This window comes from Physeter macrocephalus, chromosome 1 (assembly GCF_002837175.3).
Source record: "Physeter macrocephalus isolate SW-GA chromosome 1, ASM283717v5, whole genome shotgun sequence".
NCBI classification, from domain to species: domain Eukaryota; kingdom Metazoa; phylum Chordata; class Mammalia; order Artiodactyla; family Physeteridae; genus Physeter; species Physeter macrocephalus.
This window is the reverse complement of record NC_041214.2, coordinates 130,191,423-130,208,573: the sequence shown is the minus strand read 5'-3', so window position 1 is coordinate 130,208,573 and position 17,151 is coordinate 130,191,423. Positions and strand designations below refer to the sequence as shown.

The following is a 17,151-nucleotide window of genomic DNA, read 5'->3' as shown; positions in this document are numbered from 1 at the left end:
GTGCTCCGCAACGGGAGAGGCCACAGCAGAGGGAGGCCCGCATACTAAAAAAAAAAAAAAAAAAAACTTACTATCTTGACCATTTTTAAGTGTACAATTCAGTGGCATTAAATACATTCATGATGTGCAACCATCACCACCATCCATATCCATAAATCTTTTCATCTTCTAAAACTGAAAATCCATATCCAGTAAACAATAACTCCCTATTACCCCCTCCCCCCAGCCCCTCACAACCACCATTCTACTTTCTGTCTCTATGATTTTGACTACTCAAAGTACCTCATATAAGTGGACTCATACAGTATTTATCTTTTTGTGACTGGCTTATTTCACTTAGCATAATGTCCTCAAGGTACACCAAAGTTTTAGCATATTTCAGAAATTCCTTCCTTTTCAAGGCTGAATAATGTTCCATTGTGTCTATATGTACACTTTGCTTATCCATTCATCCATCACTGGATGCTTGGTTTGCTTCCACATTTTAGCTACTATGAATAATGTTACAATGAACATGGATGTACAAATATCTCTTTGAGACCCTGATTTCAATTCCTTTGGAAATGGAATTGATGGATCTTACGGTAATTCTATTTTTAATTTTTTGAGGAACCAACATACTGTTTTCAACTATGGCTACACCATTTTACCTTCCACCAACAGTGCACAAGGGTTTCAGTTCCTCCACATTCTTGTTAATGCTTATTTTAATGTTTCTTGCATAGCAGCCAACCTAATAGGTGTGAAGTAACAGCTCATTGTATTGGGTTGGCCAAAAATTTCGTTCGGGTTTTTCCGTAAGATCTGAATGAAATTTTGGCCAACCCAATAGTTTTGATTTGTATTTCCCTAATGATTACTGATGTTGAGCATCTTGTCATGTGCTTATTAGCCATTTGAATGATATCTTTTGGATAAGATTTTCAGTGCTGCATCATAATACTTTAAAATTTACAGTTTATGAAAAATTTACCATTGGTAAGTACATGAAGTTAATTTCTGTGCTTCTGCTTCAGTTGCCCTCGTTTTCTCTCATATCATTTATTGCTCTGACAGTAACAGAAAATTTGGGTGAGGAAAAAGAGCATCTAAGTTAGAGAGAAGGGCTCAGCTTCTCCCCATGTATCTCCTAAGCAGCACATTTGGAGGTGTAGCCCATCAGTACCTGCTGATTTGCATATTCACAATGATATTCACAGCATTATCTTAGCTCTCTTTTACCAGAGTAAAACAATCACTTGATAGTCCATTAAAAATCCACATAACTAGGAAGTCACATCAGATAGAAAGCTAATTAGCTGTACTGTTTTCACATTTTGTGTTTTTTCCTCCTAATCAGGCCTGTATTTAATACCACCAGTGCTCAGTTTTTCTCAATAAGTGTTTCAGATCAATTTTTTATTGTTGTTCTTAAAAGCAGTTATTAAAGGGACCCAGTGTGGTGTGGATACACTGCTGATTGTTGATTCCCAACATTTGAGTCTGTCAGGAAGCAGATTAGTGATCAGTATTCTTTTATTTTCCCCAAGGAGCTGTCCATAGCCAGTCCTGGGCAGGTACAAAGGTTATGTCAGGATTGTTTTATAATTCACTTGACAAGTTACCTAAAAACTTGATAAGGCAATGTACTTTTAGGTGCCAGGATGTTTCTGAAAGCACTGCTTCATGAATTCCTGAAAGAACCTTAGCCATCTTATTGCCTAATTATGATGCCATGAGAGATATATCCTTAGATGACCTTAGGGAAGGGATTGGGGAACTACATTTAGAAAGTTATAAGATCTAAAGAGTGATCATATTTATTAGCTCAAACTTGAGAAAGAGGTGAATGATGGAGAGATTATCCAAATGAGAAAGTATTTACTATGTGTGCACTTTAAGTAGCAATATGACCTTAGTTTATTAAAAATATGAATCAATTCATAAAGGTTTATTTTTACTTTTGCTCACCAAGTAATCACAGTAAATCTAATCAGTATCTTCCAAAGATAGGATATGTAGGATTCACATCTGTGAAATGGTATTTTTGCCTTCATCCCCAGGGATTGGTTTAGCTGATCCATACTAATTTTGGTCAGAATTGCAATTTTGCAATCCATAATCTTCTAAACACCAATTTTTTTTTCCCAATGATTTTCTAGTTAAGTAATTTAGTGGCAAAATTGGGTCCAAAATAATATGAAGTTATTTATAGACTTCTTTCCACTAATCATGAATATTCACATCTCATTGCAAAAACAATAATTTTAAATACACTGGCTGCCTTGGACCCTCTCTGCAGTATGCATCATATTACCTATCTCAGATCTGAAGCATTTTGAATTCCAAATAAATTTAGCTGCAAAGGTTTTGGATACGGGATGATGGACCCAAACTGATATTTACCTTCTTTGGCCAATCCTTGAAACCCACTTTCATGTTGTTAGCTTTGTAGAATGGAATCTAGTGACCAGAGGGAGTGGATTCTTCAGCTGTGGCCCTCCTGGATGCTTATTGATATTGCTAATAAGTTCCACAGTTTTAAAAAGGACTTAAGTTTTGTAATCATTATATAAAATTGGAATATATTCAGTATCAATTATTTGAAAGTTTCATTTTTGTAAGAGTTGGCTAATGAAACAAAGCACCCAATACATTATGTATTCTCTATTCATTACAGTTCATGTCTTTGTAATTATAGTATTTCAACTCATCGTGCTTCTCAGGGTCCCTAAAAGGACCTGTGATGGGGAGGAATGTGTTGTCAATCAGTACTTTCACTTGTTTCATTGGAAGGATATTATCTGTTTGGACTATCCTGTTTCAGTTTCTACTATGTGCATTTTGCATTATGCCCTCTGATTAGGACACCTATATGTTAACATTAAAAGTCATGATTTGATAATTCCTCATTATTGCATGTCGATCTTCCAATACCATGTATATACCAATTGACACCCAAATAAAAATTGCCCCTTTGACTTAACCATATGTTTGGCTTGAGGAATTTTTAAATGTCTTATTAAAGATGGAGCAAATGATAGCTTTGCTTTAGGCCAAACCACTGCTTCTTATTCTCTGTACAATTATGTTTAATTATATTTTGTTAAAATTCCCAGAGGTTTCAGCTCTAAACTAAGGGCCAATATGTAGTTGTTATTAATCATAATTAACATTGACTACTTGTGTATGTTTCTTTTTTTTTTCACAGTTACATTTCAAAGAGGAGATGGAGGACTAATGAGCAATGGAAGGTATACTGAGGAGATTTTTTAAATTATTATTCTTAATCAGGACTGAGGAAACTCTATAGTAAGAGGCTATTATTGTAATAAACAATCACTTATAAGTGAGAATTCTAGGAGGAATTAAACGGCTTACCACAAGGTTTAATGACCTATCTGTTGTGCACTTTAGAGGAATCAAGTCCAGATGTTTCATATCTCCCAGAGGCCCCTGAAGAAATTAGTAGTAAATATCACAAGGAATGTGTTCATTTGTTAGCAGGATATTTATTGCATTAATTAGACATTAGCAAATGAAGTTGCTGTTGGTTAAGACTCCTTATTGGTTCTCACTAAATTGCCGTTGAGTGAACAATTACACATAATCGATCACAAAGTAAATGATTCATGGATGATGAATAGGCTGTAGATTGATCAGACTAGATTCCACAACTTTGGATACTCAATTGAAATTGATAAAACTTGATAACAAACCCATATATCCTCATCTATTTTCCCTTTGCCGATATGGAGATTGTAATTAGGCTCTGGTAATAACTTCCAATCTCCTATTTAATCAATATTTTAGCAAAAAGAGATTAGGTCTAATGAGAGCTAGTGGATGTAGCAAGAAAGCAGTTGGATCTTCTTATTGCAGTTTCCATAGAAACACATGTTTCTCTTAGGGATTGTATCACAAAGGGTCTATCAGGAAAAAAAGTACAATGATTATAGATGTTGCTGTATCTTTGTAAATATGCTAATAATCTGGAAAGTGATCAGAATCCCATCTTTTATATTAAAGATGGGAATTATTTATTAAATAGGACATGAAGGAAGTTTTCTTCATAGATTATATACACATGCTGTATCAGACCACAGTGGATCTTTTATCACTTTAAAAAAAACCTTTAATATTCTCCTAATATTTTAAATTTAGAGAACCTGAAAATGTGCTATTGATGGAACGGTATAAATACTGTTCATTAATTTCCCTTAAGTTCCTTGCCTCTAATCAAGCATGAGGGCCCATATCAGGGGTTATAGCCTATAGGGGACAGATAAATATGGGAGCTGCAGGAATTAAGGAAGCAATAGTTCAAAGTCCTGGAAATGGCTGATACTGAGCAATCATTCTGAGCAATTGTTCCCTTGAGGTGCCAGTTTATCATCAGACCTTGTTTCAGGATGCTGCTATGTTACCAGTTTCCCACCAGTTTCAGGGAAGACGACTGAATTCATTTGGATATCAGCAGAATCCCAGGCAGCACTCTTCGGCTTCCACTGACAGGGTTGATCTATATATAGCCTTAGTGAACTGCTAAAGTTCCTTAATTCTTGAGAGCCTACAGATTTTAATTTGAAAGTGAATTAAAATCTTAAATTCTTTAATCCATTTTAGTTCATGAGACTGATGTCCAAATCTCTCATTGAGTTCCATGGATTGATTTCCTTTTAATTCCTGTTTTAGCCGCCCAGGTCTTCTAAATGCTGGTGATCCCAGTTATCCATGGCTTGCTGATTCATGGCCAGCCACGAGCTTGCCAGTAAACAACAGCAATAGTGGCCCAAATGAGATTGCGAATTTTGGGCGTGGAGGTAAGTTATGTTTTTCAAAATTTTTTCATTTATTTGTTTTCTTGGCTTTCCTAGATGTTTTGAAAAAGGCATACTAAAAAGTGTTTTCGGGCTTCCCTGGTGGCGCAGTGGTTGAGAGTCCGCCTACCGATGCAGGGGACACGGGTTCTTGCCCCGGTCCGGGAAGATCCCACATGCCGCGGAGCGGCTGGGTCCGTGAGCCATGGCCGCTGAGCCTGCGCGTCCGGAGCCTGTGCTCCGCAACGGGAGAGGCCACAACAGTGAGAGGCCCGCGTACCGCAAAAAATAAAAATAAAAAGTATTTTCTTCCATAATTAAATTTAGTGACGCACATGTACATATAATGCTGTACATTTGCTAAATATTGTATTATAAAACTGTTGTATCTATTATCTTGAGTAAAACTAAGCTTTTAAGGACGTCATCAGTAACCAAGAAGATAAATATTCATAATACATTTGGTTTGGGGACTTTTAGTACAAGATTACTAAAATCAGGAACCATGCTGCCAAACAGGACTTGTGATTTTGAACTAGTCTTTTCACTTCTCTGATTCTCATTCAATATATATTTATTGAGCATGTCCTGTGTATCTGGCACTATGGCAGACAGTAAAAATATAAATAAGTATAACACTTAAATAAGTATAACAACATGTTGACAGAGAGCTTTTCTGTAGTTCTACAACTGATAACTGGTACCCTAAATAAAAGACAAAAAATGTTAAGTGGCTGACATGCTAAGGTCTTCAAAATTTGGATCCAGGGTCCTCCCCATAGGTCTTTATAAGGAGACAGAATTGGACCTAGTATAAATAATCACCACTTTCCCCTCTCCGTCTTGTCATCCAGTCACTAGGAGAGCAATGAGTTTAGAGAAAGATGGGACTAGAGAAGTCTCAGGCCCCATTGTTCAGTTCAGCCGATACATGATTTTTTTCATTGGCAGGGGATTGTACGGACAGTAAATGGACTGGAGCTGCCTTGCTAGTACCCCAGATGAAAGAGCTGCCCCCCGGGAGTAGGAAAGTTCTATGAATGGAGTATTATTTAAGCTGATATATGAAGGAAAGGTGGGGAGTCAAAAGTGTGTAGAAAGTGTGTAGAGAAGAAGCCTGCTGTGTTTTTAAGGCCCAGAAAGTAAGAGAAACATTGACCTATTTAAGAAGCGAATGAATTTCCTAATGACTTGAGTATAGATTGCAAGGCAGAAAAAGTGGTAAGAAATACAGAAGGACAGGTAACAGAGGGCCTTCTGAGCCACACAAAGACTTTAAACTTTGGCCAAAGGATGTTCAGAAGCCATTGATGGACTTTTAGAGGAGAATGCTAGAATGCGAGTACTGTTTTAAATCATCCATCCTGCTGCTGGTTGGAGAATGGAGATAGTGTGGAAAATTTGGGTGATTAATTAGGAGAATAGTGCTGTAATCTAAGAAAGTTCATGTGAATCCACTGGAGGATTTCTACACTTCTAGGTAGAATTAATGTAGGGGACCCAGGGCTGAGCTAAACTATTCTGAGTCCATTATAATCCTCAGTGATGGATTTCACATGTATGAGTGTATAAACATATTGACTTAGAAGAATAGTCATGGGTATTGGCATTTTCTCTTTACAAATGTAATATCAATGCAAGTTTGAATATAATTAAAATAGTGTTTCAGATAATAAAGTTACTAATTATTGCACAACTCTGCATTGTGTCAATACGAACTGAAAAAGAGGGATCTCCCTCCCATTCTCCAAATAAAATGCAGAAAATAACCAGCCCTACCTTCTAGGTGTGTAATGAGAATTAAATGGATGACTGAATATACAGGTTTAGCACAAAGCTTGACATACAGTCAGTGTCCAACAGGTATGATTGGGGAGTAAATGATAGAACAGAAAGTAAATTGTATGACCCCTCAGAGTCTTGCTTACCCTCTGTAATCCAGTACTCCCCGTTTAGATTCTCACTTGCCCAGACCCTCTGATAGTGGCTGCCTCCCCTAGGTGTCCAAACTCTGAGCCCTGCAATTATAGGCTACTGCTTTACATTGGGTAGTTCTATGCCCAAGCATCTCCTCACCAAGAAAGCAAAACACTGCCCTGCCCTACCCACTGACTTTGAAATTCTGGTCCCAAAGCTTTTATCAATCAAGGAATAGCTGCCTGTCTTTCTTGTATTTGCATTGGAATAACATGCCATTCTATCTACATATCAAGAATTAAATGCGCGAAGATGGAGAAAGTGTTTTGGTTTTGGTTTTGGTTTTTTCAGTTTCTAGCAGACTACATCAACATCTAAAATGTCTCAGTCTAATTTAGCCAAAGGGTACATTTGAAGATTTTCAAGGTTTTCTTCCATTTCCAGTTCATTTTCATGACATGAAAATTTTTCACAGGTAGCTATCAAGGCCAAGACAAAGTTTTTGCAGGGTTTACTGTATCTCTTTTCAGTGTGATAAGCATTTTAAGCATTAACTATGTACCAAAGATAGGATTTTTTTGCAAATTTTATTTCCTTTGCACAATAAATGTAAGACATAGATAATTATATTTCCATCTTAGAGGTCAAGAAATTAAGGTTTATCAAGATGAAAAATTTGAGATCTATGTGTAGAATCCAGATCTAACAGATTTTAAAGCCTAGGTTCTTTTATTTACACTGTTCTGCAGTTAAGGTGGGATTCACATGTATGATTGTATTACCATGTTCACTTAGAAGGATAATCACGGATACTGACATTTTTTCCCTTGAGAATGTTATACTGGGACTTCCCTGGTGGTCCAGTGGCTAAGACTCTGTGTTCCCAATGAAGGGGGCCCGGGTTTGATCCCTGGTCACGGAACTAGATCCCACATGCCACAACTAAGCGTTCTCATGCCACAACTAAAGAAAAAGATCCCGCGTGCTGCAACGAAGGTCCCGCGTGCCGCAACTAAGACCTGACACAGCCAAATAAATAAATAAACATTAAAAATCTGGCTTCTGACACCAAATATGTCAACTTTAATAACAATAAAAAAAGAATGTTATAGCAATACATGTTTAAATGTAATGAAAATAGTATTTTGCATAATAAAGTTACTAATCACATGTCTGCATTTTGACAATACAAACTATAAAAATTCATTTAACTATTCAGTAAGTGCTTACTCTTTGCAAAATGCTAGGTGAGGAATTATGGAATTAGAGACATAAATCCCAGGTACTCCTGTCCTCAAATAACTTAAGATACAGTGAAGGGGACAGTAATTCATACATGTAATTATTCCAGGCAAAAAGAAATAAATGCATGTGTGTAACCAAGGTGCTGAAAGACTGCAGAATGAAATCATGAGTAAATCGAACTGGAGGGAAATGTTTCTATAATTCATAAGCAGAGGGAGATTCTATTTCTAGAACTGTAGCTTTGTTGGGTGCAGAATAACATTATGAAGGATTAGATTCTCGGACTATTTTTTTTCCATTTTTAAACATTTAAACACACAACAGCTTCAAAAACTTGCAGTGGCTCACAATATAAATCTAAAGCTTTGGAGAACATCATATTCAAGGTTTTGGGAAGCTGGGGTCAATGCTGGAGAAACATCTATCCAGTTAATATTCATCAGTGAAAGACATGGTGGAGGAAGTAGAAACAAAACCCTAAAAACGTCCCTAGAGTGAAGGATCTACCTTCACAATCTTGATATATTATTAAATATCAAAAGTTTTTGATAATAAAATGATACTGACCTAAATGCTTTAGAATGAAGTACATGTCTTTGTCATCAAATTCTGTAATTAGTTTACAGCTAAAAACAAGAAGGGCGAGAAAGTAGTTACAAAATTCTGAATCCAAGAACAATTTACTTGCTTATACAACTTGGTGAACTATTACAAATGTGAACATGTTTAACAGTCTCACTGATATGTATTTAAAAGAGTCATTTAATAGAGTACATATATACTTAATTATAAAACAATTTGGAATTCCAGACATCAAAACCCTCAGAGAGACCTAAATTATACAGTGCATAAAATACATTATAAATGTCTTGTTACTGTTGCTAAAGAAGATCATTTTTAACTTTTGTAAAATGTAAAAGCAAAATTAATATTTTACAAGAATCCTTATTTCAAGTACTGTTGGGTATCATGTCATCTAAAAGTTTTAGGATATTTTGACTATTTCAGCTTTCTCCTCGTGATGATAAGCTGGTTTTGGTACTGAGACAACCTGGTTTATTATTACAGTACTATAACTAGTTGAAAATTTCCCATAATGAAGAGATCAAGTGGGTTGATGACCTCATGTCCTATGAAATGTGACTTTCAGAACATACATTATTAAGGAGCATAATATAATTATATTCACTTTTAACTCTGCATGATTAAAAATTGTTTTAGTGTGTGTGTGTTTTTCCGTTTTTTTTTCTCTTTTTAGATACTAGTATCTTTCTTCTGGGAAGGAAAGTAAGTGCTCAGGAAGAGAGGTGGCAGTTCTGAAATAAAAAGCATCATGTAAAGATAATTTAGCACACCAAAGTGATAAATGGACTGATTGATATTCAGTGCTGTTCCTAAAGTAATTTTATACTTGCTGTGTTACACCTTGAAACTATAATTCTCCACCTCTAAGATTTGGTAGCATAAACTAAACTCGCTGATCACTCATTGCTTTTTCTATAGTTAAATCCTGCTGTATTGTGAAAATGACTTATTCATGAAAATGTTCCTTTGTTATCCAAGAAAAAAAAAAATTGCTACCATTAGTTACACTCCATTTCTGGAGCTGTGAAATCAACCCAGATAAACAGCAAGTTGAAACTTCAGAAGAAAGTGCCTCATAGTTTGGAGAGTATAATTTTGGACACGTTTGCATCTATTTAGCAGTTATATTCCATGTCTCTTGGGATAAAGTGGAAAAAGATGCTTTTATCCATGATTTGTAGATTCACTTTTGTCGTTGCTTCAGTAAAGAGCTAACAATTTCATAGATTCTAAAACAGAATGAGCATCTGAAAGCATTTTTTCATAGTGAAATATACCAAACTTCTCATTCATGGTTGAAGAAAATGGGGGAAGGGATGTGTTAACCAGTGAGACATGAAGGACGAGCCGTAGGCCTGCCTTTCAGAAGGCTGATAGCTTGGTGATGGTTGTATATCATCTACCCTTCATTGGCTCATGAAGCCCATCTCAGCTGAAATGCAAACGTGTGGCATGACACATTTATTTTTCATCTTCAGTCCTGATAGTTTTGGGCTTCCTGTGCATCATTAAATTGTTTCATTTCCCTATGTTCACCACAGATGTGCTGCCACCAGTTCCAGGCCAAGGGGATAAAACGGCAACGATGCTCTCAGATGGAGCCATTTATAGCAGCATTGACTTCACGACAAAAACCACTTACAACAGTTCCAGCCAAATAACACAGGCTACTCCATATGCCACTACACAGATACTGCATTCCAATAGCATACATGAATTGGCTGTCGATCTGCCTGATCCACAGTGGAAAAGCTCAATTCAGCAAAAAACAGATCTGATGGGATTTGGTTATTCTCTACCGGATCAGAACAAAGGTAACAATGGTATGTCAAGTCCTTACTTCCTGAAGAGTTATTTTCATATCATTTTTGCATGAGTTAGAAATTAGTATTTGTTGTTCAGTTTAGTGATTCATCACCAGGTTCACTACCTAAACTAAAAAATATACCGGCATGTATTCAGTACCTTCCACAATCTCCACCGCCACCACCGTCGTCACTATCACCACACACCAACACCAATCAGTTTCATCCTTTTAGCCCTTTTTTCAATAGTGATCAGTAGTCCATCTCGACTTCCATTAGGCAGGATAGACAAAACATGCCTCCACTGTCCTATGACATCTGCTTCTGAGTTGCTAACTGCATGTTCTGCATGGGCTTGTGCTGTGAACTAATCACATGATGCCACTATGACCTCTGCCCTTTAACCCTTAGCCTTACTTTACATCCCTGACTACCGATTGGCTGAGGGATTGTCTAATAGAATGCCACACAACCAGTCACAGGATTTCAGCACCACCAGCTCTCACAACAGCTCAGAGAGGAGTGGCAGTCTCTCAGGTTGGTCTCGTCACAGTAAGGAGAAATATTTGTTTGTCACCAGCATATGACCTGTGTTCCTAACAACCATGAAGAAGTACCTGGATCACAACTCACTGTCAGACATTTATCTTTCAAATAACAATAACAGTTCATCCTAATGAAATCATGATTTGGGGGAGGGGGTAAAATTCACGATCACCCTTTATGTACTAATTGTACAAGGATGTATTCAGGGAAAAATAGTACCATTTTACTAAATACAAATTATTAAGGAGCAGATGAGTTTGATCGGCCTTGAACCCTACTTAAGAGTCCAGAGAACTTTACAATAAAAAGATCTTATAGGAAAGTCAACGCCATGGTGTCGACAGCAAAAGATGAATTCAACAAAAATGCAAATGATTTTGGAGATTGTTCATAATATTAGGAGTCTGGTGATGTGACTTCCTATATTTGGACAGTTTTTCCAAAATATTATGTAATAGGATTCTATTGAATGATATTATTTAGAGTAAGGTCCTGATACCATGCTAAACAAGAATGTTAATATGGGACATTATTCTTTACATTTAATTGCCAGAAAAACCCTAATCTTTCCTATTGATAATTCTTTTGTGCTGTAAATTTTAATATATATTCAAGATACATCAGCTGAACTAACAGTCTGTACTGCCGGTATCGTATAGCACACGTGGGGAAAAACACATTTTACTGGAAAGAAATATATACCTATCATAATGAATATCAGTGATTTTCTCTAGGCCCAAGGATCCTCATCTCTAAAATGAGGAGGTCCTAGTAGACATTCTAACTTTCAAACATAACATGTATGTTGTGTATGACTGACGACTTTATCTGCACATTTCTAGTTGATGCCATGACCTTATTTGCTTTTTTTTTCATACTAATGATATACTATTTATTTCTATGAAGTTTTTTTTAACCTCAGTTCCTTAATAAAAGATTATGGTGTATTATGATATGTCACAGGCTACGAGGCATCAAGGCCATAAAGAGTTAATTGTTTTACGTCATTAGGTTAACATTTACTAAATGACTTTTCCTCAGAGATAGAACCCTTTCAGTCTGAAAATGTTAATGTTCTCTCTCCCCTCCAAAATGAGCCATTTGCTCTTCTTACCTATTGGTAGAATTAGATACATTGTAGAATGCAGAAAATTTTAAACATCTGTTGTGAATTTAAACTGGCTTAATAATATAGGGGAATTTTTTGAATAACCTTATATGTCATTTGTGCTGTCATTTATTTATGAGGAATCCCATAATTGTACTGAATAATTAAAAAATTAATTTATCCTAGGATTATTTCATTCAAGATATTCAAAGTCTCAATCTCTATATATATATATGTATTTTTTTTAATCTATATATTGTAAGCCATGGATTGTTTTAAGACCTTCTGTGAATTCCTTATTAAATATTCTGTATATCTTGATTACCACTGAGTTTTAAAAGTTATCTTTCGAGTAATTGTAAGCAGAACATGATTCACAATAGTGCTTACTGCTTTTTTGAATCCATTAATCTCCTGAGTGACATTTATATATATATATATATATGAATTGTATTAACTACTTCATCTACATTTGAATACAAAATTACTTAAATCGGTGATAGAAAGCGTTCTTCAGGAGGTAAGAGTGACGTGATTATTCTCTTCTTAGTTTAGTCAAATTGAGTTTAATATTAGAGTTTGTTTTGTGCTTATAATCATAGATATGTTTCCTAAAGCTTAGATTTAAGATCAAACTGCCCTATGGATATTGGATCATATCATATTGATATTATAAGATTTTCCTAATTTGTGCACAGTGATGAAACAAATTTAAAATAATCACAGTAATAAAGAAAATTGGACATTCCTGAGTTATATGAATGAATTTCTCACCCTTTTTGAGACACTCTTATAATTTATTAAATACATAAGTTCTTAGCACTTCTCTTAAAAAAGCCAACCATTAAAAAATACAAAACTCAGATTTTTTCAAAACAGTATCTGCAATCATAATTTTATATATATACATGCATATACAACACAGTGCCAGTAGTAATAAAATCTTTTTATATGCCAGTATTTTTTAAAAATAGACTATAAGTTTAATTTTTAAATGAGCTATTTTCATAATTTTCTTTACATAGAAATCATTTGTTCAGCATAAGTAAATATAAATCCGAATATTTACATTTTCAGTTGAGGAGAGACGGGTCAAATATGTTTGCAAGTCATCAAAATATGTTCCCCTAAAATATAATGCAGGCAGTTCTCACCTTAAAATGCTTCATGATCTTTGGTTGCAAGTAAACAGCAACACAATGGGTTCACTTAGATCAAGATATAGATCTCAGATAGAGGATTTAATTTTCTCAGCTCATATCATATGCCACTATTATGCTAAGAGCCCACCTCTTAACTCATTCTAGAGAAGACAAAGCACGTTGATTGATAGTCTTACCAAAAGTACCCACAGTGAGAGAGCAGAAATTTCCCCTGAAGAGGGGAAAGTAGACATTTTATGGAAAACCCTCACAAATTCCCCCTATGAATCACCTCTGCTTCCACAGCACATTTTTAAGTAAGTTGTTCGGAAGAGTTGATAATGGCTTTCCTGACCTTGGACAAGGATTTCAACAGAGCTGGGTTCAGAGCTGCAGAAATTGAAATTTCCAGTAAAGCTGCTGCATTCTAAATTGCTTGTTCTCTTACTGTGTGAATATGGACCACAAACTCAGAAAGAACCTCTATTTTATCATCTATAAAATGGAGATGTAAAAACTTCCCTATTTGTGTTCACTCAGTTCTGGTGGTGATCATATAACATTTCTAAAAGTGCTATAAAAAGTGAAAAAGCATAGTACACATACAAATATACAAGGGATAAAAGAGGTACAACTAGGGAAAAGCTGTGAAGAACACACGCCCAACCCATTCTTCTTTTAAGTATTGAGACATAGTTCTGATACTACTGAGAAAGATAGAATCTTGTTTATGATTGTTTGTTTTGATCAAGAAACAAAGAATTAAGGCTCACCTACCTTAAACACAAAAATTACAGACTTAAATTCAATCAGGTTTATTATTTTTATTCTAAGAATCGGGTTATTTCTGGGATCCTCATTGGGGTAGGAGTTGGGTGTGGAATGGCTTTGGAAACAGGTAGAATTGAGTTTGCTTTGGGATAGAGGAGATGGGAGAGTGTGACAATGACTGGCATTTATTGAACATTCTATACATTCTGAGCCCTTTATATGCCTTATCTCTTGTAATATACTTTTTTATCTCTTGTAGTATACTTTTTTACATGTATGGAAATTGAGGTGGTATCTATGAATAACTTGTGAAGTAGGTGAGAAACTAGTTTTCAAACCCAGAGATCCAGCTCTTATCCTCAAAGCAGAAGATGCCTGCTCTCCTTTCTCTTAATACTTCTTCTGCCAAAGATAAAAAGTGAAAGGAAAGGTGAAAGCACTCAGTTTTCAGGGATGCTCTTTTACATAGGTGTGTATATGTGCACGCTACCTAGAAAACAGACATAATTCCATAATTGGCAACAGTGTATATGTCCAGTTCAGTAGTTTCATCACTTTCTGGCACTCAAATTTATTTTTACATTTCATAATTTCCTGAATTGGCTGATGCAGGTTAGTAATTGGTGGAAGAAAGGAGATGAGGTAAACTTCAGTGACATCTCTATTGTTAGATAGCTCTGCTACAAACATCTGATGCTCATAACTTTTAGTTCCAGAAAGATGTAGTTCAAGGGGTCAATACCATTTTTTTTTTGGAAATACAGCTATTGACTGTAGTGGGAGTGACAGAAGTTACTTAGGTTCCCCTGAAACATTTTTTGCCATTCTGCTCAAGAAGTACACATTTCTGCATCCAACTGTGGTCCATTTAGGAAGAAACTTGATGTACTTAATTTTGGCGGAGTGAAAAGTACTGCATTGAACAAATGATAAAACCATATTTTTGTATTTTTAAAAATATTTTTATATATTTATATTTTTTAAACTCTATTTCATTAAGCTCTGGTAATTCCAGATATGGTTTATTTGTTGCCAACCTACTTTTTGCTCATGTTTTGTGCATGAATTCCTTTGTATTACGAGAATACTGAAACTGATTACTATATTTCCATTAATTTTCCCCATATTTAGAATTTTAAGAAATGTTATGCTTAGACATCTAGGAACTACCCTCACTATATGCAAAAATAATTGTGCCATTCATTAGTCAGAAATTCTATAAAACATATCATTGTGAAAGATTTACAAGTATCCTCCAGATGGTAGTTGATTGATTTTTATAAGTTACTTTTGAGAGGAAACTGTTACTCTCCTGGATTAATTAAATTGAGTAAATTCTAATGGAAAAGTTTAGCCTGTATCCTTAGATACTGCATTTTCCACTGAGACAGATTATGCAAAAGAGCATTATAAACGCACTAAAATCTGACATTTGAAAGAATTTGTTATGGCCCATTATTTCATCTAACAATGAAAATGTGGAGGCAGCAAACGTGAATAAATCAATAAATTAGCTCTTGCTACCGCAGCCATGTTTTTGGTTTATTCAGCTCTGCAGTTAATGCATTGTGAAAGAAACAATATCATTTTGAGTGATTTATAAAAATGTTTTTCTGATTATATCATTTCATTGTTTATAGCTTTTAACAGCTGTAACATACTGATTCTGGTGTTTTGAAAACATAAATACATCTTCCTGTCTGATATACTCTGTTTCTTGTGATATTCACTATGTCTGAATAAATGTATTATTATTTTCAGGTGGGAAAGGTGGAAAAAAGAAGAAAAATAAAAACTCTTCTAAAGCACAGAAAAACAATGGATCAACCTGGGCCAATGTTCCGCTACCTCCTCCCCCAGTCCAGCCCCTTCCTGGTACAGAGCTGGAACACTATGCAGTGGAACTGCAAGAAAATGGGTAAAAATATCTCATATACCAGCAAAATGCCCAGGGCTATCCTCCTTTCACTGTTAAGCATTTTTGTCTTGATACTGTGTCATCTTCCTGTTTTCCCTGCTGCCTTCCCAACCTGTTCATTGCTCCCCCCCTCTTTTATTGTTTGCCCCATCTATATATTTTTAGCTGATAAATACAACACAGCACATATTGAGGACGTAGAATCCTTGGCCATCAAGTGCCTTAGATTGTCTGCAATCATGATAATGCAGCCTCCATTTATAATATTGCTTGTTAGTTTGAAAGCAGGTAACCCAGGGCTCTGTGAACTAAAGAGGCACTCCTGAGAAGGGCTGAAAAGGAAATTAAAATAACCTTCTTCATCATCCCTCGCATTTCTCTAATGACTTGATGTCTGGCCATAGCAGGGCGCCCACTGTTGAGCTCCATCACAATGGGATAATTGTAGGGATCTGGCCAGTGGGTAGGACTTTAATCATCAGCTTTGATGGGAATTTAGGGGTCCGAACAATAAAGGAGGTTCAAGCCAATGCACACTCTGTAACAAAACCTTTTAAGTTAGAAAGTTTCCTTTAAGAGTTTTAAATTAAGTGACCAACTTCCTTATTCTTTCCCAAACATCTCACAAGAATTAGTTTGTTTTCCTCTGTTAGTTTAAATGTTAATTGATTTTGAAGTAGAAAGACAAAGATACTGTTTATTTTTTAATCCAAAAAAAAAAATAGCTAGTCAGAAGAAACATAGTCTCTTTTTCTATTTTAATACATTTATTTATTTATTATTTTTGGCTGTGTTGGGTCTTCACTGCTACTCGCAGGCTTTCTCTAGTTGAGGGGAGCGGGGGCTATTCTTCGTTGCAGTGCGCGGGCTTCTCATTGCGGCGGCTTCTCTTGTTGCAGAACACAGGCTCTAGAGTGTGCAGGCTTCAGTAGATGCGGCGCGTGGGCTCAGTAGTTGTGGCTCATGCGTTCTAGAGCGCGGGCTCTATAGTTGTGGCTCGCGGGTTTAGTTGCTCCGCAACAAGTGGGTTGTGGGAGCCGCGGCATGTGGGATCTTCCCGGACCAGGGCTTGAACCCGTGTCCCCTGCATTGGCAGGCAGATTCTTAACCACTGCACCACCAGGGAAGCCCTCTTTTTCTATTTTAATAATTCTAAGTGCTCTGTCTTCCTCACAATTTCCAGGTCACCCATTGCATTTGACTGCAACTGAAAAATGCAGAATAGAGGCAGCTTTTTATTCCAAGTTTTCCTTTATTTAGAAGTATTTAGGTATTAAAATATCTCAGTTTATTTAAATAATGGTTTTATTTCCTA

At 35.9% G+C, this 17,151-nt stretch overlaps 1 protein-coding gene and 1 long non-coding RNA gene across 3 annotated transcripts in view; one reads left to right on the top strand and one right to left on the bottom strand.

Annotated features, from left to right (window-relative positions):
• The window catches only part of LOC129392252 (uncharacterized), a 377,286-nt gene that overhangs the window by 40,928 nt on the left and 319,207 nt on the right, over window positions 1–17,151 (bottom strand). The window lies entirely within an intron of this gene.
• Window positions 1–17,151, top strand: part of ROBO2 (roundabout guidance receptor 2) — a 551,426-nt gene that overhangs the window by 501,424 nt on the left and 32,851 nt on the right. Inside the window, exons 18-21 of one of the 2 annotated variants that reach the window (XM_055086130.1) lie at window positions 3,191–3,233; window positions 4,675–4,802; window positions 10,088–10,360; window positions 15,680–15,836. In XM_055086130.1, the coding sequence (XP_054942105.1) occupies window positions 3,191–3,233; window positions 4,675–4,802; window positions 10,088–10,360; window positions 15,680–15,836 (601 nt within the window). Of the gene's footprint in view, window positions 1–3,190; window positions 3,234–4,674; window positions 4,803–10,087; window positions 10,370–15,679; window positions 15,837–17,151 lie in introns of both variants that reach the window. The other variant, XM_024120135.2, reaches the window with a different exon arrangement.